This window comes from Bombyx mori, chromosome 2 (genome assembly GCF_030269925.1).
Source record: "Bombyx mori chromosome 2, ASM3026992v2".
In the NCBI taxonomy this organism is placed as follows: Eukaryota; Metazoa; Arthropoda; class Insecta; order Lepidoptera; family Bombycidae; genus Bombyx; species Bombyx mori.
This window is the reverse complement of record NC_085108.1, coordinates 1,513,034-1,539,345: the sequence shown is the minus strand read 5'-3', so window position 1 is coordinate 1,539,345 and position 26,312 is coordinate 1,513,034. Positions and strand designations below refer to the sequence as shown.

The following is a 26,312-nucleotide window of genomic DNA, read 5'->3' as shown; positions in this document are numbered from 1 at the left end:
CTTACAACAAAACCTTAGTTCGATGCCTGTATGGAATGTTTATTATTATAATATGCGTGACGAATCCTTGAGAGCTACACACGTGACGCGACTTAATCGTATTAAAATTTAATTAGTCACTATCGATTAGCTGCTTATAGCTCGACTCAAGTCGTCGTGACCTAATGGATAAGACGTCCGGTGCATTCGTATGTAGCGATGCACCGGTGTTCGAATCCCGCAGGCGGGTGTAATTTTTTCTAATTAAATACGGACTTAATTCATGTTCAGGAATGATTTTCACTCTTTTTTTTTCCTCCTACCTATGCTAATAGTCTTGAGAAGCTATTTCAGCTTCTCCTTGACGTGTAGGTGTAGGCTCACGGGACCCAAACCGGGAGTGTTGCTAACAATGGCCCTAGCAAGAGCAGTGCTTCGCAGAATCTACCACTTGATCGGAAACGCGACCCACTGAGAAGATCCGGCGTGAAACTCAGTGGGTTCTGTCTATGGGTTAATTCACTCGTCAAGCCCTTCGTCGTAAGCGACGGGTTCGGCGAAGACGGTGACCGGTGCTTGTAGTACCTAAAAGCACCGTGGGGGATTATTTTATACTAGCGACCCGCCCTCGCTTCGCTTCGGAAACATTAAATTTTATTATTGACTAGCGACACGCCCTCGCTTCGCTTCGGAAACATTAAATTTTATTATTGATAGCTGAGTCTGAGTCTGAGTTTACCCGCGGTTATTGTCGTACCGAGGGTGACGCCGCGAGGCGAAGTTAGTTTTAAAAAAGTAGCTTAAGTTACTCCTTGTATCATCAGCTACCTATCAGTGAAAGTCTCGTGAAAATCGGTCCAGCCATTCCAGAGATTAGCCGGAACAAACAGACAGACACAAATTGTAAAAAAAGTTATTTTGGTATATGTACCGTATACATATTCATGTGCATGCAGTAAAAAGGGGTTATTTCAATATTACAAACAGACACTCTAATTTTATTTATATGTATAGATAATTTGATAATTAAAAAAATATTGCATTTTTATTTATTGGCGTCTCGTAAAATTACCGAAATTCGACCTTGAAGAACTCGATTATTTTGCGTGTAACGTTTTCAATTTGCCAAAATATACATGATACTCATCAATAGTTGCTAAACAAAAAAAGCGTTCGACAATCACACGAGAAAATGTTATTTGTTTTGTCTTTGTCTATTTATATATAGATTGCGAAGATTAACGCGGCCCAAACCTGCTCAGTTCTGTGAAATAACACGCATTTACTGTAATTCAATTATAATTAAATTTACTGTAATTTTTTACTGGCGCTAGGACGTCTTGTGAGTCCGCACGGGTAGGTACCACCGCCCTGCCTATTTCTGCCGTGAAGCAGTAATGCGTTTCGGTTTAAAGGGCGGGGCAGCCGTTGTAACTAACTGAGATCTTAGAACTTATATCTCAAGGGGGCTATGGCTGTGGGCTCCAGTAACCATTTAACACCAGCTGGGCTGTCAGCTCGTCCACCCACCCACCACCGTCACAAAAATAAAAATGTAATAACTGAGACCTTAGAAGTCATATCTGAAGGTGGGTGGCGGCATTTACGTTGTAGATGTCTATGGGTTCCGGTAACCATTTAAAATCAGGTGGGCCGTGAGCGCGCCCACCCTTTCTTCTTGCTTCGGTTTCCTCAATACTGAGGGTCGTGACCACCTTCTCGCAACAAGTGTTTATTACGCACCATTCCACGCCATTTGCCTCTATCTGCCGCCGAGTGTAGAGCATCTCGAACTGTGGTGTCGAGAATAGTGCGGATCTGGTCAGTCCAACGTGTCGGGCCTCTACCTCGTGGTCTTCTTCCGTTCACTTTGCCAGTCACCATTAGCTTCTCCAAGCGCCCACCCACCTAAGCAATAAAAAAGTCCCATAAACGTACCACAGATGGCGCTGGAGTAGTTCCAATAAAAGCGATGCACCGGTGTTCGAATCCCGCAGGCGGGTACCAATTTTTCTAATGAAATACGTACTCAACAAATGTTCACGATTGACTTCCACGGTGAAGGAATAACATCGTGCAATAAAAATCAAACCCGCAAAATTATAATTTGCGTAATTACTGGTGGTAGGACCTCTTGTGAGTTCGCACGGGTAGGTACCACCGCTCCGCCTATTTCTGCCGTGAAGCAGTAATGCGTTTCGGTTTGAAGGGCGGGGCAGCCGCTGTGACTATACTGAGAAACTTAGAACTGTATCTCAAGGTGTGTGGCGGCATTTACGTTGTAGATGTCTATGGGCTCGGGTAACCATTTAAAATCAGGTGGGCCCTGAGCGCGCCCACCCACCTAAGCAATAAAAAAGTCCCACAGAAGGCCAAAGTTCCAATAAAAGGCCGTAAATAAATTTTACGATTGCAGCAGAGCGCGATCGGATTTTCCTATTACAAGTAAATCAAGTAAAATCTGTGAAGACAACCGTTAAACTCTTACAGCTGGGAGCGACAGATAAATTTTCTAAGCCGTCGGCGCGAAAGCGGATTTCTAACATCTTCGGTTTGCGAGAAAATAGTCAATTTAACCCTTCTATTGCTGAGCTTATTTTCACATATTTTTCATATCTATTTTTTTTTATCGCCCTTGTAAGCAGACGAGCATACGGCCCATCTGAAGGTGAGTGGTTACCGTCGCCCATGGACTTCAGCAATACCAGGGGCAGAGCCAAGTCGCTGCCTACCGCTCAATACTCTGCACATAGCATTTTCATAGCTATCAGCATAGGTAGAAGAAAAAAAAGATTGACTTTTTTTTTCTTTCCAGGTCTGAACGCTTGCGAGAGCAAATCATTCACGTTCCTAAAGAAGGAGCTACCAGTCAGGTACGTACTGTTATTAATCGTTTTTTCTGCCATAGGGAGTACAGTATTTTTACTGGTGGTAGGACCTCTTGTGAGTCCGCGCGGGTAGGTACCACCGCCCTGCTTATTTCTGCCGTGAAGCAGTAATGCGTTTCGGTTTGAAGGGTGGAGCATCCGTTGGAACTATACTGAGACCTTAGAACTTATATCTCAAGGTGGGTGGCGCATTTACGTTGTAGATGTCTATGAGCTCCAGTAACCACTTAACACTAGGTGGGCTGTGAGCTCGTCCACCCATCTAAGCAATAAAAAAAAACGCAGACGTTTAGATTACCATGACCTTTCTCCTCCTCTTGGCGTCGATAATCCTTAATGCTGAGGGACGTGACCTCATAAGGATTTCTCGGGTAAATACACATTGGTCCCGCGTCTTTCCACGGAAGTGCTTTTGGGAGAGATTTAGTCCTTCGAGGCCGCTTAAGCCTTATTGTAGTACTGCTAATTAACCGCCGCCAGACATTCGGCGTTGACTGTTGTACGGTGGAAAAGTCAGACTCCAACTCAACCTTCCTCTTTTCTTATCCGGGCTTGGTACCGGCATCGGCAGAGTTCACCTTGACTTTTACCTTATTACCTTAAACATAGATACATTCGTGTTGAGCGATGCACCGGTGTTCGAATCCCGCAGGCGGGTACCAATTTTTCTAATGAAATACGTACTCAACAAATGTTCACGATTGACTTCCACGGTGAAGGAATAACATCGTGTAATAAAAATCAAACCCGCAAAATTATAATTTCCGTAATTACTGGCGGTAGGACCTCTTGTGAGTCCGCGCAGGTGGGTACTACCACCCTGCCTATTTCCGCCGTGAAGCAGTAATGCGTTTCGGTTTGAAGGGCGGGGCAGCCGTTGTAACTATACTGAGATTTTAGAACTTGTATCTCAAGGTGGGTGGCGCATTTACGTTGTGGATGTCTATGGGCTCCAGTAACCACTTAACACCAGGTGGGCTGTGAGCTCGTCCACCCATCTAAGCAATAAAAAAATGTAGTCATTTTTTTGTCACTTTCATTTCATTCGGCTTCACTGGATAACCTTGTTATTTCCAAGTCGGTTAACAAAAACAAATGCTTACCTTACATGTTATCAATAATAAACACTTCAGCTGAAGTGTATAACGGCCTTAAAGAAACAACGACAAAGTCGTGTCCCGATACGGAGTTCGGTGACCTTTGACGACGCCATGTTTGTCACTCAACTAATATTTTTTTAAATCTACCCTCCATAAACAAAAAAAAATGTTTAGCCAAAATTTATTGTCAAATTTTTTTTTGTAAATAGTTTTGATACAGATAAATCTGCTCATTGCAAGTTCATGTGATGATGATACAGCAATTATTGAAGGTTATAAAAGCGAAGGTCACGGTGCGCGTCTGTTTTTTGCGTTGATAGATGAAAGAGCTTATGGCATACCTTAAGCGGTCACCGAAATCCATAGACATGACAATGTCAATGCCGCCTTGAGGCAATAATAATAATAACCGAATATAAATGGTGGACGAGCTCACAGCCCACCTGGTGTTAAGTAGTTACTGGAGCCCATAGACATCACGCAAATGCGCCACCCACGTTGAGATATAAGTGCTAAGGTCTCAAGTATACAACGGCTGCCCTTCAAACCGAAACGCATTACTGCTTCACGGCAGAAATAGGCAGGGTGGTGGTACCCACAGACTCACAAGAGGTCCTACCACCAGTATACTACCCAGACATATATTAGAGACATATATTAAACTACCCAGATGAAGATCAAACAAATCCGATTATCAAAAATGTGTGCGTTACATACCAATTTATAACATATGAACTCATAATTCGTCCTACCTCACGTAAGTACGTGTATTATAATTGTGCCGTTTCGATTTTAATAATCAGTAAATAATAAATAGCAGGGAACAAATCACGCACGATCATGCGGTCCCAATTTAAAATTCCCTATGCTATGTGTGTTACTATGGGTAGACTGATAAACATACTTATATAAGTTTAAAATGTAAATAGATATTAAACACTCAGACTGGGAATCTAACCCGCCAGATAGACATTGTCTATGCCAGGGACATAGTCAAGCCACTGTCAACAAATATCTATCCCAAACTAGAGGTCCCGCAGTAGTTGAAATTCGACTATAATTAATTGGAACTGTAAGTTTGTACACTATTATGATTGTATTTTATACTTCCATAATCACAAATTTCGCCAAGACTACACTATAAAAAAATATTAATACAGACAAGCAATATTTAATCTATTCTCAATTTGACAACAGACGTCAAAAACAAAAGTTTGACAATAAATAGTATGCATGCGTGCATGGTATATAGTGTGTGTAATGTTTTCTTTATTGATTTAATGTATCTTTTATGCATTATTTTAAAAAAAATATTATCATTGTGCACTTCGCCTCTATATTCTCTCTATAAGTATGGAAAATTTCATACTCCTCCGTCTGCGCAATTTTCGTAAAAAGGGATACAAAGTTTTTGCTTCACGTATTAATATATAGATCGGATTTATGGCAACCGCTTGCCATCTGTCGCATGTCGCTATGTAATATAGCGTATGCTCTAATTCTGACGTCTAAGATATTTAATAATAATAATAATGTTTTTATTGCAAGTAACCATGACTCATATAAATTGTTAATAAGACTTAGACCTATGTTAGTAGTTATATTTACATCACAACGAATTACTGTCGTAACATCCCATGGGAGATGGCACCACAGCGACCCACGTATACACAGTCCAGCCTGCTTGCGATCATGCTCAGGATACTGTTGGAGCTGGCCCTCACTCTGCTTACCAGAGATGCACACCTCTTACGCATGGTAGCGTAAAAACAATCTATGTGCGCGTCTGCAAACATTCCAATACAAAAAAACAAACATAATAGACTGAAATGTCATCAAAATATATGTCCAGTACCGCGAACAAAACAACAAACATTCACACTTCGCAAAACTTTCGCATTTATAAAATATTAGTCGGACGTTTCATTGAAGATTTAATAGTGTTGTGCATTATTCGATAAAAATAAAATACATTAAATTATTTGATGATTTTGTAAATTACATCAAAGAAAATAATATAAGGTATATTTATAGCCAGTGTGACTCGGGATGATGTGACAGCTATACTATATACATATGCCCGTATCTGTCCAGCTATTTATAATTATAATGAAATAAATAAAACTCGAATACGCATAACTATACTTGAGACCTTAGAACTTATATCTCAAGGTGGGTGGCGCATTTACACCAGGTGGGCTCTTAGATCGTCCACCCATCTAAGCAATAAAATAAAAAAGCATGAACCTTGAAAACATTATACATTTTCTTCGCGATGGCCTAAAGGATAAGACGCCCGGTGCAGTCGTATCAAACGATGCAACGGTGTTCGAATCCCAGAAACGGCCGCAATTTTTTCTAATTGAATACGTACTTAACAACTATTCACGAATGACTACCATGGCGAAGAAGAAACATCGTTTATTAAAAAAGTAATTGAAATGTGAAAATCGATGACCGCAATATTGTACTAGAGACACGCTCTGTCTTCATTATCCACCAGTAAAATGTGGTGCTTACATAATAGGAACTTGATTTGTGATTATTTTTCGAAATTACCTCACAAGTTGCAAAACTCGAATTGAACCGAACGTAACTACAAGTGACGTCATTCGGGGCCATATAAAGGATCAACTAAGCATAGATTATACTTACGATCTTACATTAAACTACAACTATGAAATGTCATTCATTAAGTGCTATATTTAGGTTATCTATCTATATCGCTATAAATGAATGGCTGTTCGTTAGTCTCGCTAAAACTCGAGAACGGCTAGACCGATTTGGCTAATTTTAGTCTTGAATTATTTGCGGAAGTCCAGAGAAGGTTTAAAAGGTAGATAAATATGAAAAAGCTCGGAATTAAATAAAAATAACAATTTTGTTTTTCCTTTGAGGTGCCCTCCGACGGATGGATTCCTTTTGTTTGTTTTAAGTTTATTTTATACAAAAGTTTAGGTCTTTTATTTATCGATTGAGGCACTACGAAGTCTGCCGGGTCAGCTAGTCTTAAATACAAATCATTTATTCATCACTAAAATGAGATAACTAAATCGTTTTCATCATTTAAATATAATCATATCCCATATATGCGATTTCATTTTAATTGTTTTATTAGTGGTTTCCTGTAAGTCTATTCTCGGATACAATGTGTCTTGTATTAATTTAGACTATCAGCCGTAAGTCGGTCGACTTATTTAGGTTAGGTAGCGGCTTGATTGAAACATCGCTGACGTTCATGACCATCAGTGATCACTCAGCTTAGCCCATCACTAGTAGGTATTAGAACGGTACCGTTCATGTATTTTCGCAAACCGACTTAAACGATTAATAAATAATATTGGGCAATGAAAATGAAATATGCAGAATTATTTTGAGTGGATTGTGAGTACAGGTAAGTCGTAATACTAATTACCGTGCCTTCATTACGGCATTACAAGCGTACGAATGTGAAATTCGGGGTGGCTGTCACACAATAGAATTGAAATTTCAATCTCACAATACCATATCTGTGGATTTTCGTAGCGCGAATCTGTCTGTTTATTGTGAGCACTTAAAAAAGAAAACGAACAATTAATTACTTATAAAAATTGCGAAAGACAATAGTTTAAAATCGATACAAAATTTCTATTGATATTAAAAATTATCGATAATTCAGCATTCCGATAATCGTCTCTTCCCCTCCCTACCGATAAAGCTGTAGAGGTATGACGCATTGTTTACGTTTATTCCTCAAGGTCAAACACTGAACGGATTATACAAACGTGACGTGTCTCTACATCGATAAAATCAAGATACCTAGAGCCAATTAAATAAAGCCCATTTCAATTTTATATTTGAGTCGACTATTATCAAAGGCGGCAATCTGACTTTTGGACAATGATTGGTAAATCAGAAAAACGAATTATTGACTTTGTATTCCATTGGCAGTCACAAAACTCTTCGGAACGACATCTTAGATAAATAACAGGTTAACTATTAACCTTTATATAATGCAGGTTTTGAACCGTATTCTTTGAAGGAGACGATTATATTCAAATAAATCTGTATTGACATATCAATAAAAATTTTTTGTCCAAATGCACAGATTGCCACCTTTGATAATAGACGACTCATTTGCCCTTTTTTAATACGCTTTTATTAGCTTCAGACGTATGTATGTTTGTAACGGAATCTTTGAACATGATTTTGAACCCCTTGAAAAAGTCGGATTAACTCGAGATATGGAATACTTATTAAGGACCGATGACTGTTCAATATTAAAAATAAATATTGAAAAAATAGAAATTCAATTAAAAAATGATAAATAAATAATAGTTTAAAAAGACTAACAAAATACGCTTTTATAGAAAATCCAACTAAAAAAAGAAAATAAATTAATCAATAATAATAAATCAACATCTTGAAAAGCACCCCACGCTTTTTTTTTATAATAAATACATTTTTTCTTACACTATTTTTAAATCAAATTTATTAAAATTTATTTTCTATTTTTTTGTTGGATTTTCTATAAAAGCGTATTTTGTTAGTTTATTATTAACTATTATTTATTTAAACTTGTAACCGGCTTTAGTTTGACATATTGGTTTAAAGTTTCGCGGCCGTCTACATGTGTGTGCCATGTGAGCACTATTTGACGGATTCTCACCACGATACACATTGATTGAGTTTGTCGTGTTTCAACGGTGATGCAACGCCGCTATTGCGAGTAAAGACAGCCCACTGAGTTTCTCGCCGGATCTTCTCAGTGGGTCGCGTTCCCGATCCGGTGGTAGATTCTGCGAAGCACTGCTCTTGCTAGGGCCAGTGTTAGCAACGTCACCACGTTAGAGCACCGTGAGCTCACCTAAACGTCATGGAGAAGCTGAAATAGCCTCACAAGGCTATCAGCATAGGTTGGAAAAAATAAGGAGGGTAAATCGTAAAAATAGATACACGAACAACGACGACCAAGGCGTCATTTCAACAAGCTTTTTTATTTTTAACACTGGCCTTAGCAAGAGCAGTACTTCGCTGAATCTACCATCGGATCGGAAACGCGACCCACTGAGAAGATACGACGAGAAACTCAGTGGGCTGTGTCTGTGGGTTAATTTACTCGTCGGGCCGAGCCGCAAGCGACGGGTTCGACGAGAACGATGCCCGGTAACACCCATTCATTAGCTTCATACTTATATAGGGTTTTTCAATAGCAACGCTCAAACTTTGACAGCTCATAGCGATCATCATGGTAAAGCAATTGCTGTCAAATTTGGCACGAACACATATTCAGTCGTGATATAATTGGTCCACCACGATACACCATCTACAGTGGAGGCGCGGCGGCCATTTCTTCGAAGCACTGCCCTTGGTAGGGCTAGTGTTAGCAACGTCACCACGTTAGAGCACCGTGAGCTCACCTACTCGCTCAACGAATCTAGTATAACCCCTCGACGTTACTAGAATAGGTAGGAAGAAAAGAGCAGGAGAGTTTTGGGGAGGGTTTTTTTTTTTTTCTTAGGTCGGTGGTCGAGCTCACAGCCCACCTGGTGTTAAGTGGTTACTGGAGCCCGTAGACATCTACAACGTAAATGCGCCACCCACCTTGAGATATAAGTTCTAAAATCTCAGTATAGTTACAACGGCTGCCCCACCTTTCAGACCGAAACGCATTACTGCTTCACGGCAGAAATAGGCAGGGTGGTAGTACCCACCCGCGCTGAATCACTACAGGTCCTGCTACCAGTAATTACGCAAATTACAATTTTGCGGGTTTGGTTTTTATTACACGATGTAATTCCTTCACCGTGGAAGTCAATCGTGAACATTTGTTGAGTACGTATTTCATTAGAAAAATTGGTACCCGCCTGGGAGTAAGTATGCGAAGAGTAAAGTTATGTGAACTGTTTTATTTTGTCTATTTAGTGTTTCTTCAGGTTTAAATGTGTAATAACGGTGGTTTATTAACCGTTTAGTATCTGTGAAAGTGTACAAGCATGGGAAAATGAAGCAAAGCCGTTGGACGTAGCTTCTCCGGTTCCTACAAAAAGTCCACTGAAGTCTCAGTAAATAGCCATCATTATACTGAGCCTTCATTTCATCTCGTAATTAAATACCCACCCCGGTCCTCAAATAAATCGCCTTCATCACATTTCGCTCCATAAAACAGAACATTTGTATGTTTACAATAATTGAAGATTTTCCTAAACTCGAAACTGGCAACAATTGACATAGCAAGAAGCCAATTGCCATACTTAAAAAAAAAAGTAGAAGAAGATTACGAGTAGACTTGTGTCGTGGCAAATAACATATTGTTTATAGTACTGGTGGTGGGACATCTTGTGAATTCGCATTGGTACGTACCACCACACTGCCTATTTCCGCTGTGAAGCAGTAATGCGTTTCGCTTTGAAGTGTGGAGCAGCCATTGTACTGTAAAATCAAGATGGGTGGCGGGATATAACTTTGTAGATGTTTATGGGTTCCGTTAACCACTAAACACCTGGTGGGCCGTATACACGTACACTCATTTAAGTAAATATAGTACATTGTACACCATGGGAGAACCCATACTCATAAAAAAACAATTACTGTACAATACTGTTTTTTAGTTTTTAAATAAATTACTACTAATTGAATAAGAACTGTCTGATGAACTCATCTTTGTTTAATACTTCACTATTAAATTTTATTGCCTTTTGTTTATTTCACTTTTATATTAAACACAATATTGCAAATTACCCGAGCACAACAATGGCGGAGAATTTTAGGTGCGTGAGAGCAGACGTAGACACTAACGCGCATGCGCACTTGTCAGTACCCAGGGAGGAAAAATTACACTTTCTTCCCTGTACAGCGGGAGTAAAGTTAGACTTTCTTCCCTGTACAGCGGGAGTAAAGTTAGACTTTCTTCCCTGTACAGCGGGAGTAAAGTTAGACTTTCTTCCCTGTACAGCGGGAGTAAAGTTAGACTTTCTTCCCTGTACAGCGGGAGTAAAGTTAGACTTTCTTCCCTGTACAGCGGGAGGAAAACCGAACTTTCGGCGTAAGTAGGAGATATTTTTTTTCCGACTTAAAGCTTCAAGAGAATTTAACCTTTTATATCGACCGGTAGAGATAACTTGATGTTTCCTGAACAATCCTATCGAACAATCTGACCACGAATATCAAATGTCTTTTACGCTGACCAGCGCGGGGCGATTGAAATACATAGGTACCGTTTTCGCCTGTAAATAATATAACGCAATTTTAAATGTAATCAATATAATGACCGGAATTCGACCAGAATCACTGAATCGAAACTTTAACCTCATATCTGAGGGGTCTGCGTATTCTGGTCACTGGAAACATTACCACACAAATATAAACAATAATTGCAACCCGTATGCTGATAAGGAAATACTAATAAACGCTCATCACTGGAATAATTTCAGTAAACAAAGCAATTAAAAATAAAATTTTAATTTGTTTTATTGCTGCAATGAAATTAGACTGTTTTTGTGTTTGTCGTAATTGATTTTATAAATTATATTCTATTTGTTTTTTAATACGCTGGCGTAGAGCGTGAGATGCATGGTATCAGTAGTTAAAAATATTTTATGAACAGATATGAGTAGAAGGGTTATTTTGATAATATCCTGAAAAGCCGCCCACGCTTTTTTTACAATAAAATCATTTTTTCTTACACTATTACTGGTGGTAGAACCTCTTGTGAGTCCGCGCGGGTGGGTACCACCACCCTACCTATTTCTGCCGTGAAGCAGTAATGCGTTTCGGTTTGAAGGGTGGGGCAGCCGTTGTAACTAAACTTGAGACCTTAGAACTTATATCTCAAGGTGGGTGGCGCATTTACGTTGTGGATGTCTATGGGCTCCAGTAACCACTAAACATCAGGTGGTCTGTGAGCTCGTCCACCCATCTAAGCAATAAATAAAAAAAAAACTATTTTGTATTTAAATTTATTAAAATTTATTTTAAATTTTTTAGTGGGTTTTTCTATAAAAGCGTGTTTTGTTAGTTTTTTTAAACTATTATTTATTATCACCTCGTTCTGGTCTAGTGACTCCAGCCGCTGTAACGGGTCTAGGTTGTTTTCGCGATCTGTGCGCTTAGTACGAGTTTTTAAACGTTCTCGTTAGCGTAAAAGTTAACTTAAATTGATATGCAGCTGCAACAGCGCCCCTAGCGGCAAACGCAGGCAAACGTTCCAACTCCATACAAATTTGAGTTAACTTTTACGCTATCGAGAACGTTAAAAAACTCGCACTAAGCACACTGAACTAGTACATGTATGTTTTAAATATAGTATTAGGCTAGGGTTCTGAGTATCGTCGTGGCCTAAAGGGTAAGACGACCGGTGTGCTCGATGCGACCGGGCCGGTGTTCGAATCCCGCGCGTGTGTACTTTTTTTATTTCGCAAATTTTATAGCGTAATTCGTCGTACCTACTGTAATTGCACGGGTTGGTACTATCATCACCCCCACGAGGTTGAGGCAAACGCTGTGCATTTGAAACTCCGACGTTATATCTCAAGGTGACTTCCACCTTATTGTGTCTACGGGTTTTTACTCGCTACCCTAAATACTACGGAATAAAACTTAAATCAACAAGCACTGTAATTTTAATTCCTTATAATTGTAAATAGACATGCTTTAACAAAAACCGACTTCAAATAGAAAAAAGAAAGATATTCCAAAACAAATTAATATACACTAAAACAATAAATACGGAAAGCGTCAGCTTTCTAATAAAAAAAAATCCCAAACCTGACGACGTTGCTAACACGAACCCTAGCAAGAGCCGTGCTTCGCAGAATCTACCACCGGATCGGCGAGAAACTCAGTGGGCTGTGTCTGTCTGTGGGTTAATTTACTCGTCGAGAACGATGACCGGTGCTTGTGGTACCTAAAAGTACCGTTGGTGGATCGGGAGGATCCGAAATGACGTGTCATTCTACCAATTATTAGGGGTCCGATACATCGCCAGTTTTAGGATACGAAATAAGCAAACATCTGTCTTTCTCTTTCAGGCTCGCGAACATAATGAAGGAGATAGCGTTACTCCCTGAGAACCTACTTCGAATGCCTTCGGTGGGTTTAGTCAACCAATGGTACGAACGCTCATTCGAGGAAATAACACGCTTTGAACAGATGGAACCAGATCCTCCGACGCTGACCCAGTAAGAGACTATTTCCATTCATATAATTAAAAAGACTAGTAGTTCCCTATTAGTCGAAATTTGATTGTAATTAATTGGAATTATAAGTTTGGACATTATTATGGTTCTATTGTCAAAGACTTTACTTCTATAACCAGACATTTCGCTAAGATTACACTATAGACAAATAATATTAAAGACCAACAATATTAATCTATTCTCAATTTGACCATAGACTTTAAACAATAACAAAAGTTTGACAGTAAACAAAGAGTATATGGGTTGAGTCCAATACACGGTAATGTCTGTAATAATTTATTATCGATGTATTTTTTATGCATAATTAAACAAAAAAATGCATTTTGCACTCCTTCCCTATATTCTCTATAAGTGTGTGGAAAATTTCATACTCCTTCGTCCGCGCAATTTTCATAAAAAAGGCTACAAAGTTTTTGCTTCACGTATTAATATACAGATGTCTGTCCCGAAAAAAAATGTTCATCATTTCTCAAACGAAACCTTCGCAGGTTCTGCGAACGTCTTGTCCACATAAGGAACCGGCACGCTGACGTCGTTCAGACGATGGCCCAGGGTGTGCTAGAGCTGAAAGAGTCTCACGAAGTTGATCCCGGAACGGAGAACTCCATACAATACTTCCTGGACAGATTCTACATGAGTCGGATATCTATTCGGATGCTTATTAACCAGCACAGTAAGTACTTTTGTCAATATGGGGGGCAGGGGGCAGGGGAGAGAGATCGCAAGCCCCTGGTCTGACAGACTTGAGGGCCAGATGTCACTGTCGTCCCGGTGACTGGTGAACAAAATTTATTGACCTTTTTTAACCGGGAGTTTCGAAGTCGTCGTGGCCTAAAGGATAAGACGTCCGGTGCATTCGTGTCTAGCGATGCGACGGTGTTGGAATCCCGCTGGCAGGTAACAATTTGTCTAATAAAATACGTACTCAACAAGTGCTCACGATTGACTTCCACGGTGAAGGAATAACATCGTGTAATCAAAATCAAACCCGCAAAATTATAATATGCGTAAAAACTGGGGTCTAGTAACCACTTAACACCAGGTGGGCTGTGAGCTCGTCTTCCCATATAAGCAAAAAAAACGGGAATTACCTTTCAGATTACGCAACAAATAACTGGCGCGAACTCTTTCACTAGCGCCTGTCAGTTTAAAGCTTCCATTACATACATACTAATAAAGGATTTTTGATTAAGAGCACTCGAACTTAAAACTCAAATTAAAAAAAAAAACCGCTTAAGTGATATTGCCACAATTTTTTTATTAATTTTAAAGGGTGTTCGATGACATTATGTATATGGAATATAATTTCAGCCAAATGGCCGCCGCGCCCTGTAGGTGGTGTATCGTGGTGGACCAATTATATCACGACTGAATATGTGTTCATGCCAAATTTGACAGCAATTGCTTTACCATGATGATCGCTATGAGCTGTCAAAGTTTGAACGTCGTTATTGAAAAACCCTATTTAAGTATGAAGCTAATGAATGGGTGTTACCGGGCATCGTTCTCGTCGAACCCGTCGCTTGCGGCTCGGCCCGACGAGTAAATTAACCCACACACACAGCCCACTGAGTTTCTCGCCGGATCTTCTCAGTGAGCCGCGTTTCCGATCCAGTAGTAGATTCACCGAAGTATTGCTCTTGCTAGGGCCAGTCTTAAAAAAAAAATTAAGCTTGTTGAAATGACGCCTTGGTTGTCGTTCGTGTATCTAGTTTTACGATTTACCCACCTTTTCCCCCCTACCTATGCTGATAGCCTGGAGAGGCTATTTAAGCTTCTCCTAGACATTGAGATGAGCTCACGGGGCTCAAACTGGAGTGTTGCTAACAATAGCCCTAGCAAGAGCAGTGCTTCGCAGAATCTACCACCGGATCGGAAACGCGACCCACTGCGAAGATCCGGCGAGAAACTCAGTGGGCTGTATCTATGGGTTAATTTACTTGTCGAGCCCTTCGTCGCGAGCGTCGGGTTCGACAAGAACGATGGCCGGTTCTTTAGGTACCTAAAACCACCGTTAATGGATCGGGAGGATCCGTAATGACGTGTTTTACCTTCCCGCACGCAGCTCTGTTGTTTGGCGAGCAGCTTGGCGGCAAGCAGGCGTCGGTCAATGGGATCGGCAATGGTGGCCGTCACATCGGCTCCATAGACCCGGCCTGCGACGTCGTGGCCGTCGTTAGAGACGCCTACGAGAACGCAAGGTTCCTCTGCGATAGATACTACCTAGCCTCACCAGAGTTGGAGGTACTGCAGGACGGAGGTAAGATCTGTGACGAAGACCGGTTATAAAGCCATTCTGTTGTTAAAACTCGTGATCATAAAAGCAAAGTATTGAATGCAAAAGGTACGGACATCTATGAGGCGGACAAGAGTTTAACTGCGGCGTTGACCTCTTGACTTTATTTGATTTTTTTAACTTTTATACTTGACGTGCCGTGCGGAAATAAATAAAAAATTGTATTAGAAACTTTCAGTAAAAAAGCCCTAATCGTCTCCCTATCTAAGCAGAAGAAAGGCTCCTGTGAATATCCTATAACGATTGTTCCAGTGTCGAGTCTGCGCCCGATGCCCATAGTGTATGTGCCCTCGCACCTCTACCACATGCTGTTTGAGCTATTCAAGAATGCCATGAGGGCCGTCATGGAGAACCACGGCACCGCCCCACCGCCGATACAAGTTAACCTCGTCAACGGGAAAGAGGACATATCCGTTAAGGTGAACGCACGCAAGGCACATACGGATGAAGGGTCTTAGTTTATTGCAGAAACTGGTTTACGGTGTTACGGGCTCGCCGTGGTCCATGGACATCATAATCTGATGCTACTTTTGTAATTGAAGTTTCGAGTATATTGCTTCGTGGCAGAGGTAGATAGGACGGTGGTGACTCCTACAGACAGGCGCCTTTGTGTGCCACAAATCGAAGGAGCGTCAGCAAAGAAAACTGAAACGTATTTTTTTATTGATTTTAAAAACAGTTCGTAGGGTCACCAGTTTCACACTAAGGAGTCCGTAATAGGATAGGCAGTTTATTTCCTATTTGCACAGTATATTTAGAAGGAGAAAGAGAAGTAGAAGGAGAAAGTACGGAGCAACAGAAGGCACAGATAAAGCTGTAGGAAGTCCAAAGAACAATATTAAACATAGGCACGAGCAACAGATCGCAACAAAGGAAAAGTGTACCGTTAGTCCAGGGACGGGGACCATTCATCATTAGGTGTCCGTATGCTCGTCTGCCTGCATGGACAGTAAACACTAACCCAATGTGCTAAGAGGACCTTCGTCGTGAAGGTTCATTTGTCATACACCCCTCGGTCCCCCAGAGTGTCAGAGGCGGCCCCCTCCCCCGGTCCCCTTGAGAGTCAGGGCGGTCCCCTCCCCCCAGAGTGTCAAGGGCGGCCCCCTACCCCGGTCCCCCAGTGTCAGCGGCGGTCCCCCCTGGCGAAGCGCTAATCCGTCCCCTTGTTGCAGATGTCTGATCGCGGCGGCGGCATCCCGCGCAGCGTGTCGGAGCTTCTGTTCAAGTACATGTACAGCACGGCGCCGCAGCCCTCCAAGTCCGACTCGCACACGGTGCCGCTAGCGGGTAAGCTAGACCCTCTTACGTCACGCAGCATAGGTCGACGACCCTGTCAATATCAATCAAAACAGCACAACAACTTGCACTGGTGGTAGGAGCTCTTGTGAGTCCGCGCGGGTAGGTACCACCACCCTGCCTATTTCTGCAGTGAAACAGTAATGCGTTTCGGTTCGAAGGGTGGATAAGCCGTTCTAACTATACTGAGACCTTAGAACTTATATCTCAAGGTGGGTGGTGGCATTTACGTTGTAGATGTCTATGGGCTCCAGTAACCACTTCCATCTGCCATCTGTTGTTAAAATCAGAAATGAACTGGAAAATTGTAGACACAGTTCTTCGACCTCACGTCTCAAGCCCCAAGACGGCTTCATATTATATCTAATCAGTGCGTTGATCTCGCAGGTTACGGATACGGGCTGCCCATCTCTCGCCTGTACGCGCGGTACTTCCACGGCGACCTGGTGCTGGTATCGTGCGAGGGTTACGGCACGGACGCCGTCATCTACCTCAAGGTACACCAGACACTAAGGACAGTAGCTGACCAACCCTCCCTCATCCCACCCTCTCCTTGTGAATGGGCGACTCAAGCCGGTCCCCATCAAGTGACAGGCGATAAAATGCTAAGATGGTCTTTTTTTCATTGCCCTTGTAGGCAGACGAGCATACGGCCCACCTGATGGTGAATGGTTACTGTCGCCCTTGGACTTCAGCAATGCCAGGGGCAGAGCCAAGTCTCTGCCTACCGCAAAACAGTATTACAAACAGACACTTCAATTTTATTTATATGTATATATATATCATTAAAATCATATTAACCGTTACCACCAGGCTCTAACGAACGAAGCCAACGAACTACTGCCGGTTTTCAATAAGACGTCTTCGAAGTTCTACCGCCCCTCGTCCCAGCTGGCGGACTGGTCCGGCACCCTCAACTCCTCGAATCAGTGCAGGAGGGAGAAAGTGTCTCCGCTCTCATCACCGATATCGCACAGCCTATAGTCCCCTAGGCTGGTAGTAGTCCGACCGGCGCCATTCAGGTATTCAGATTTTACTGGTGGTAGGACCTCTTGTGAGTCCGCGCGGGTAGGTACCACCACCCTGCCTACTTCTGCCGTGAAGCAGTAATGCGTTTCGGCTTGAAAGGCGGGGGCAGCCGTTGTAACTATACTTGAGAGCTTAGAACTTATATCTCATGGTGGGTGGGGCATTTACGTCGTAGATGTCTATGGGCTTCAGTAACTACTTAACACCAGGTGGGCTGTGAGCTCGTCCACCCATCTAAGCAATCAAAAAAAAGGTACAACTTTCTGCATCATCAGATCATCATCAATGATGCTAGTTCTGTTAGCTTGGCCTCTCCGATGCTGACGTCACAGAGATAGAGACAGCGATAGTCGGTCGTCTCGCTCTAAAACTCGAGTCCACGAGGCGAGTCCGAACGACCTAACGATTCGGTTTTATTGCCCAACTCTGAAGATCCTATATAGAACTTTGTTTGGGACATTATAGATATACACGTTTTTCGCTGTGTGTGTCTGTGTGGTGATATCGAAAATTTCATATACCGCATATATAATGCCAATAATAATGTCACTTATGCAAAATTTATGTTCAAACTGAACTGAGTTTAAGAAAATACATTTTGTCTCAGTTATTAGTGAGAGGTTTGCTTTTACTGATGAAGTTTTAAAGTTGTAGTTTTTATATTATAATAATTTCATTTCATTAGTCGAGAAGAACTATTTAATTGTAATAAGATGTTCAATTTTCAAAGGGCTCTCTTGAAAAAAAAATACATAATTTGCATAAGTGACGATGTAGCAACGACTGTGGGATATGGTTAAGGGAAGCTGTACCGGGACTGTTTCTTTAAAATTTAAAAAAAGTGTTTGCCGAAAAATCGTTGTCGATGGTTCGTGTTTGACAGCTTTGACGTTTGTCAAAGTATTTGTTAATTTTTTTTCTAAGTTGACAAAGCGAAGCTTAAATATAAGGGGAAGTTTAAAAATGTTTCTGAATAGTTTGGTCATTAACTATTGTGTACAAAATAAAGTAGTCTAGATAATATATAATTAAAAAAAAACTAGGAATAGATGTATTTTACGTCAGCATTAGGATCACAAGGTCGAGTCAGTTATTATACGCGATTCAAATCTCGCACGGATGGGTAGACAGGTGGTGTGAAGTCGATGCCCCAGTCCATATACGTCACGACGCGAACGACCCAACATTGAGACGTGAGGTCGAACCAAAAGCACGTCAAGTTAGGCAGTTAGGCAAGTTAAGCAGTTTCTTTGACATCTGTCAAATATGACAGAAGCCGGAATCTCGCATTTCTTACGTCGATTCCTACAAAAAAACAATTAAACAATCAAAAAATCATATTGTTTTAAGTAGTAGTAGTTTTATTTTTCCAACTGGAAAGGCAAAGGCGTCACACCATACAGCCTAATCTTTTATATTTAAGTGTATTTATATGATAAATGTTTCATGGCATGAAATGAAATGAGATGATATGGGATTAAATATAATCTCAGTAAAATGGTGTTCATTAACTGAGACTTTCTCAGTGAACTTTTTGGAGGATCCCGAGGAGTTACGTCAAGCGGCTTTGTTACATTTTCCCACACGCGATATTTTAATACGATCTCGTCAAATTGACATCTCGTATCGACCTTGTGCCTCTAACGTTGACAATTAATTATTAAAAGTTATTATTTAATTAAAATTCGATTGTGATATTCGTTTTAAAACGACCATTCGGTTCTAACTTTTATTATAATTTCTATATCGTTTCAACCTCTCAGACTGGACTAACATTAAATTGTCATTACCAGAGGTCCCGCAGTAGTCGAAATCCGACTATAATTAATTGGAATCGTAAGTTTGTACACTATTATGATTGTATTTTATACTTCTATAATCACAAATTTCGCCAAGGCTACACTATAGAAAAATATTAATACAGACAAACAATATTTAATCTATTCTCAATTTGACCACCGACGTCAAAAACAAAAGTTTGACAATAAATAGTATGCATGCGTGTGTGCGTCAAATACATGGTATGTAGTGTGTGTAATGTTTTCTTTATTGATTTAATGTATCTTTTATGCACTATTTAAAAAAAATACTAGCATTGTGCACTTCTCGATATTCTCTATAAGTGTGGAAAATTTCATATTCCTCCGTCCGCGCAATTTTCGTAAAAAGGGATACAAAGTTTTTGCTTCACGTATTAATATATAGATAAACGATAAGATATCGAGAGGTGAAAGGTTATTTAGTTTAAGCGACATTTCGCTTAACACGCGACATTTTTCTTTGTAATTTTGATATCAGCATCAACAGTTCGATGTTTTTAATTGAACTTCAATTAAGCTTACTCCGTTCAAATAGCTAAAGAAGAAGCTTTTGTTACGATATCTTTTCAAATTTTAAACTTACAATGGCTCTCCTGTAGAGATGCAAAATTGTGACTTAAAATGTCGCGTATTTACGCAAATTATAATTTTGCGGGTATTTTTTTTATTACACGATGTTATTCCTTCACCGTGGAAGTCAATCGTGAACATTTGTTGAGTACGTATTTCGTTAGAAAAATTGGTACCCGCCTGCGGGATTCGAACACCGGTGCATCGTTACATACTAATGTACCGGACGTCTTATCTTTTAGGCCACGACGACTTCAAACATAATCATCTTAATATAAATGAAATTGCTAGTGTAACACGAGGACATTGAACCCACGCTTCATCTGTTTGTCTTTCATTGCGCGCTGCTCAAGAGGCATTAGAAAAAAATTATCGATACATTGCTTCATTGAATCGCGAATCAACACTATGTTTTATTTTATAGAAAACAGTTCATATATGAAAAGTTAAAAAAAATAAAAGTTAATGACATATTCGTATGACAGTGAAATCAAATTAATTCTGAGAGGTTGAAATTAGTTCGGCAAAGATATTATGTTTAATTTTAAGTATAATCATATATAATGATTTTATTATACAAATGTAAGTACATAGTGATATGTGATTAAGGTTATGTGTAACTTAATATGTTTTTACTAAGTTGTTCTATTGACTAAAGGCAAAGGAATCTTAATGGTATACATCCGTATGAAGTAATAAATGTATATTTTTAAACTGGCATTGTTTTATGAGTATAAATTAATTGCTAAACATTAAAATTAATTATAAAGTCTTATAAGAGATCTCGATATGGTAACAAATAAGTGAATCGTTTTTAATTTTAGATACGTATAGATACTAGCAGACCTGTCAGATATTGTTCAACCTATAAGAGAATGAAACAAAAATCCTGGATACAATGTTTATCGATACTATAAAAAAATGTACTTTTCAATATAAATATACACATTATCAATAACGAAATTATTACTTACACATCTTAACTTTATATATCGACGCTTGAAAGGCAAACGTGACTAAGCGACAATGCGTAAACTTTACAGTAGACTAATTTAAAGTTAAAATACATGAAAAAAAATTATATTTTAACGAATCTACGGTAGGCAGCGGCTTGGCTCTGCCCTTGGCATTGCTGAAGTCCATGGGCGACGGTAACCACTCACCATCAGGTGGGCCATATGCTCGTCTGCCTACAAAGGCAATAAAAAAAAAAAAAAAAAAACTAGCTGTAGGATTTAAATGATTTTAACAGACCTAGAAATATATTTTTTTGCGCATCGAATATGGTTATTGCCTATAATTTATGTACAAAGCAGTTATTGTCGCTTAGTCACGTTTGCCTTTCAAGCGTCGATATGTACTTTACATAAATATATTTTTTAGTTTCTATAAAATAAACGTTTTGACTATAGACTGATATTGACTATATGATATCGAGCGATGAAAGGGATATAATTTGTTTTAAGCAATATTCGCTTGACACGCGATATTTATCTTTGTAATGAAAGGTCCGTTTTATTTAATATCAGCATCAGCAGTCCATTGTTTTTAATTGAACTTTTATTAAGTTCACCCCATTCAAGTAACTGAAGAAGTTTTTTTTTTTTGTTTCAAATAATATTTTTTTCCAAATTTTAAACTTTAAATGGCTCTCTCATGTAAACACAAAATATTACTGACACTTTAAGGCTATTTAGCTTTTCACTCCTCGATATGGTATTGACTTATGATATTGAGTTTGATAATACTTCAAAAAGACCCGTAACTTAATATGACGTATCTGACTTATCTGACTGCATCTATGAGTTTTATATGAAAAATTAAATTATATTCAAAGTAAAGAATTAAAAAATAAATACACTTTTCGAATATTTCGCAAGAACATCACGAATTAACTTATTTACAAAAAAATGCATACTTAAATTAGTTTAATTAGTGCATGTGTTTTATCAGTTATTCTCAATCAGAGCTGTGTCCCTCGCCATTAATGTGAGCCATGTCATTTTGTAATTGTATAGGTATTACTGAACTCCAGGGGCGATGTCTAAGACTCGATAAAACCGAAGTAATATCCACATTTTTATATTAAAATGAAAAAACATCAAATTGTAATTGAAAATTAATGGAAAATGAACATAAAAGTAAAGAAACAAATATAATAACCAAAATATATTATTAAAATGAGTCCCTTTGAGTACTAAAAAACTAAAAACAGTAAAAGTTTATTTTTGTGTGATGTAAAACGCGATGAGAAAGTTTGAGAATCACTGATTTAAATATACTAATTAAATTTTATATTGGATTTATTCAGTGGCCACGATATATGTGGGACTGAATTCAAACCGTACTGAAACGATAAGGCTATATTCACTCATACTCAAACAATTGCAGCTCAGAATGTACCCTAATTAATTATTAAGTACTTTTGCATTTTATATTACTTTTGGTTTTTTTTTATTTTTTATTAATAATGAATTAATTCCAGAAGCTTGTGTAATATTTAGTTTGTATGTTTAGTTGTTAAGGATAAAGAAGATATAATTTTATAAATAAAAATTTTAAAGGAATGCATATTTGTTTTATTTCCGTGGACATTTTTATATATTGAATGTCCTCTGAGATATGCTGGTGGTAAGGGCGTCCTGCGAGTCCGCGCGGGTAGGTACCACCGCCCTGCCTATTTCTGCCGTGAAGCAGTAATACGTGTCAGTTTGAAAGATGGGTCTGTCTTTGTATTGTAAAAACGGAGATCTTAGAACTCACATCTCAAAGTAGATGGCCATATTTACGATGTATGGACTTCGCCAAATGCGAATGGCGAATGCCGCCAGACACAACCAGAGAAGACCGGAAAAAGATCGAAGTCACTAGACGCCACCGGAACTTGAAAGACACCTACTGTCATGATTAAGTTATGTTGGTAGAGGAAATTAAACTTTCGCGCGCGCTAGTTTCATCCATAGACCAATAAATACTTCAGTGGTTTCATCACTAAGACTACCCGATGATATGCAGGCGAGGTAAAATATCTAGGTACTTCAAGCACCGGTCACCGTTCTCGTCGAACCCGTCGCTTGCGACGAAGGGCTCGACGAGTAAATTAACTCTCAGATACAGCCCACTGAGTTTCTCGCCGGATTCGCGTTTCGGATCCGGTGGTAGATTCTGCGAAGCACGACTCTTGCTAGGGTTCGTGTTAGCATCGTCGTCAAGTTTGAGCCCCGTGAGCTCACCTACTAGTTACGGTTACGCTGAAATAGCCGCTCCAGGCTACCAGCTTAGGTAGGAAAAAAAAATCACTAAGACCATAAAATTACTTTTACATGCTAATCAAACTTTAATACATAATAAAGCGTTCTATACACGTTACATCTTGCTGTACGTCCCGCCAAGGCCATGCATGATGCAAAAGTACCATGAATAGGCTTGACGTACGTCGATAATTATTAAAGGGCTTAGGTCAGCAGGAATTAAATAATGCGTCACTTTACACTTTAACTTGTATTTATTTCCACTTTTCACTTACAGAGTCATTTACAGTGATCGTGCGTACACTTTCAACTCTCTGTCGAGAATGAATGCTACCTCGGTGTGCTTGAATATACTTAGCCTGGCCATAAATACTGTTACAATTAAAAATAAACAAATCATTACATTTGAATTTGGAATCTGTCATTTTTATATGATTGCTCATCGAGTTTTTTCCTTTTGGCGCCAATACATTGTACAATATTTTGCGATATTAAAATGGAGTGGGGTGATAAAGAGAACCGAATCGCTGTTTGCATTGCTGTCGAATTGCATTACACAAAATAAAGAAAGCAAAAGATTTTATCTCGGGAGATGAAGATAGCACCTAGAACCATGTCGCGTATTTTAAAAGATGACTTAGGACTTGCAGCCAATAAGAGACGTACTGGTCATTTCTTAACTGATAATTTAAAAGAGAATAGGGTGGTAAAATCGAAACAACTACTCAAGCGGTACGCAAAGGGAGTTCATAGAAAAATTTTGTTTACGGATGAGAAAATTTTTATAATTTAGCAACATTTTAACAAACAAAATGACCGTATTTATCCTCAAAGCTCTAAGGATGCTTCCCAATTAGTCGACAGAGTGCAACGTGGGCACTATCCGACTTCAGTGATGGTTTGGTGGGGTATTAGCTATGAAGGAGTGACTGGGCCATACTTTTGTGAAAAAGGTATCAAAAAATCGGCACAAGTGTATCAAGATACCATTCTTAAGAAGGTAGTGAAGCCCCTTAACAACACCATGTTCAATAATCAAGAATGGTCCTTCCAGCAAGACTCTGTGCCAGGTCATAAAGCTCGGTCTACGCAGTCTTGGTTGGAAACGAACGTTTCGGACTTCATCAGAGCTGAAGACTGGCCGTCGTTTAGTCCCGATCTTAATCCGCTGGATTATGATTTATGGTCAGCTTTAGAGAGTACGGCTTGCTCTAAACGCCATGATAATTTGGAGTCCCTAAAATATCCGTACGATTGGCAGTGAAAATTTTTCCCATGGAAAGAATGCGTTCTTCTATTGATAACTGGCCTCAATGTTTAAAGGACTGTATTGCAGCCAATGGAGACCACTTCGAATAAGCTTTTTATAGTTTAAATTGTTTTATATTTAAGTAGTAAGTAAGTAAGTAAAAGTAATAAATGTTATTTGCAATAAATTTTTATTTATTTTTAATGGTAACAGTATTTATGGCCAGACTAAGTATATGAAATAAACAAAAAATAATAAACGTATTACAATTTTTGGGCCCATTTTAGGGGAAGCTGCAACGATTGATAGCGTTGCTAAAAAAAATAATATTAAATAATTAAGTATACTCTGCACGTTTAAAATAATAATTTGCTATTTTTTGCCTCTCTTCTGCTGCTGTTGACATCAGAAGAACTCTCATTTTTTGGCGTTTTGATAAAACAGCTGGCATTTTAAATAAATTAAAACCCTCTCATTTAATTCGTTCGATTTATTCTCATCACGCTTGATGCGCGCACGATAGTCTGTATGCTACACCCAGCACTGACCGCGGCCTTGAGCTGACGTACAGCCGCGATATATCGTGAATAAAGCGCTTTACGATACTATTAACTAAAATATCGATCACCTAAGTTTCGTAACAGCTTCGACTTGAAAGAAAGTTAATTTTAACTGATTAAAATTGGATAGATTTTGTTCAACGTAGTAGCAACAAATATTTGAACCTTTTGCCTTATCCGACCTAGACACTGATAAATTTTTAAATAGATAGATAATGTAAAGGAGGTCAGGGGAATTTAATTTTTGAGAGCACTCGTAGTTGCGGCAGTGTTTATATAGGTACCTACTCATCAAGGAATGAACTTATGTGTATTAATTTATAGTGGTCAATTTAGTGATTTTTCTGGATTAATCATGTGACTCTGGGGTAATATTTTTTTTGCTTAACTATCATTTATTTATTATGAATTGTGGAAAAATGCATCTTTACAAAAAGTTCATGAATCATATTCACAAATGTTTATTATTTTACTTAGATCTGGTTAATTTAATTTTTTCCCTACGAATTCCATTTCATTTCATGCCTTATTCATTTTCAAATTTAATCATCATGACTACCTACATTCCATTTTACTTCCACTTGTTCCATTCCACTTTTCGTTGTAAAATATTTGGCTGTATATTCGCTACCTTTGGCAGACAGATTCTACTCGTAGGCACGTTCCAAAACCATAAAAACAGATTGTTAATATTTTGTGTCCAAATTTTCAGTCTCATCACTCAGACCAATCTTAAGTACGTAAGCTAGAACGAGAAGCAAATAATTGGAAGAGTTCCAATAAGACTATTAGAATTTCACTATTTTGCAAGCTGATCTGGAACGTAGTGAAATATGCCAACTATTTAATTTAGGGGTTATGTACAATTATTGCAAAGTTTTAAAAAATTGGTTTTTGTGTTAGAAATAATTAAAATGAAGATATACACAAACAAAAACAATACTGGAACGTTAAAACTGTTAATAGCGGCTAATTTAGCAGCAAAGAAAGTAGAAATTGTGGAAGCCGAGTTTGAAGGTAGGTAGATGATTTTTCCATTAAAAAATAAATGCATGAATATTATTAAAAAATATATATATGAATTCTACTAAACTAGAA

At 39.1% G+C, this 26,312-nt stretch overlaps 2 protein-coding genes across 8 annotated transcripts in view; both read left to right on the top strand.

Moving 5' to 3' along the window:
* The window catches only part of Pdk (pyruvate dehydrogenase kinase), a 63,445-nt gene extending 40,724 nt beyond the window's left edge, over positions 1–22,721 (top strand). Inside the window, exons 2-10 of one of the 2 annotated variants that reach the window (XR_009974570.1) lie at positions 2,795–2,852; positions 12,976–13,125; positions 13,632–13,816; positions 15,209–15,403; positions 15,692–15,858; positions 16,612–16,726; positions 17,123–17,232; positions 17,549–20,736; positions 20,979–22,721. Coding sequence is in view for 1 of the 2 variants with exons in the window: in NM_001114643.2 (NP_001108115.1) it covers positions 2,795–2,852; positions 12,976–13,125; positions 13,632–13,816; positions 15,209–15,403; positions 15,692–15,858; positions 16,612–16,726; positions 17,123–17,232; positions 17,549–17,719 (1,151 nt within the window). In the remaining variant the exon portion in view is untranslated. 2 annotated transcript variants of the gene reach the window in all.
* A 3,136-nt stretch (positions 22,722–25,857) lies between these two features.
* Positions 25,858–26,312, top strand: part of LOC101739633 (methionine--tRNA ligase, cytoplasmic) — a 28,882-nt gene continuing 28,427 nt past the window's right edge. For 2 of the 6 annotated variants that reach the window (XM_062671724.1, XM_062671725.1), the window contains exon 1: positions 25,960–26,231. In XM_062671724.1, the coding sequence (XP_062527708.1) occupies positions 26,129–26,231 (103 nt within the window). In that variant the 5' untranslated portion in view covers positions 25,960–26,128. Of the gene's footprint in view, positions 26,232–26,312 lie in introns of all 6 variants that reach the window. The other 4 variants (XM_062671714.1, XM_012689418.4, XM_062671721.1 and 1 more) reach the window with 4 other exon arrangements.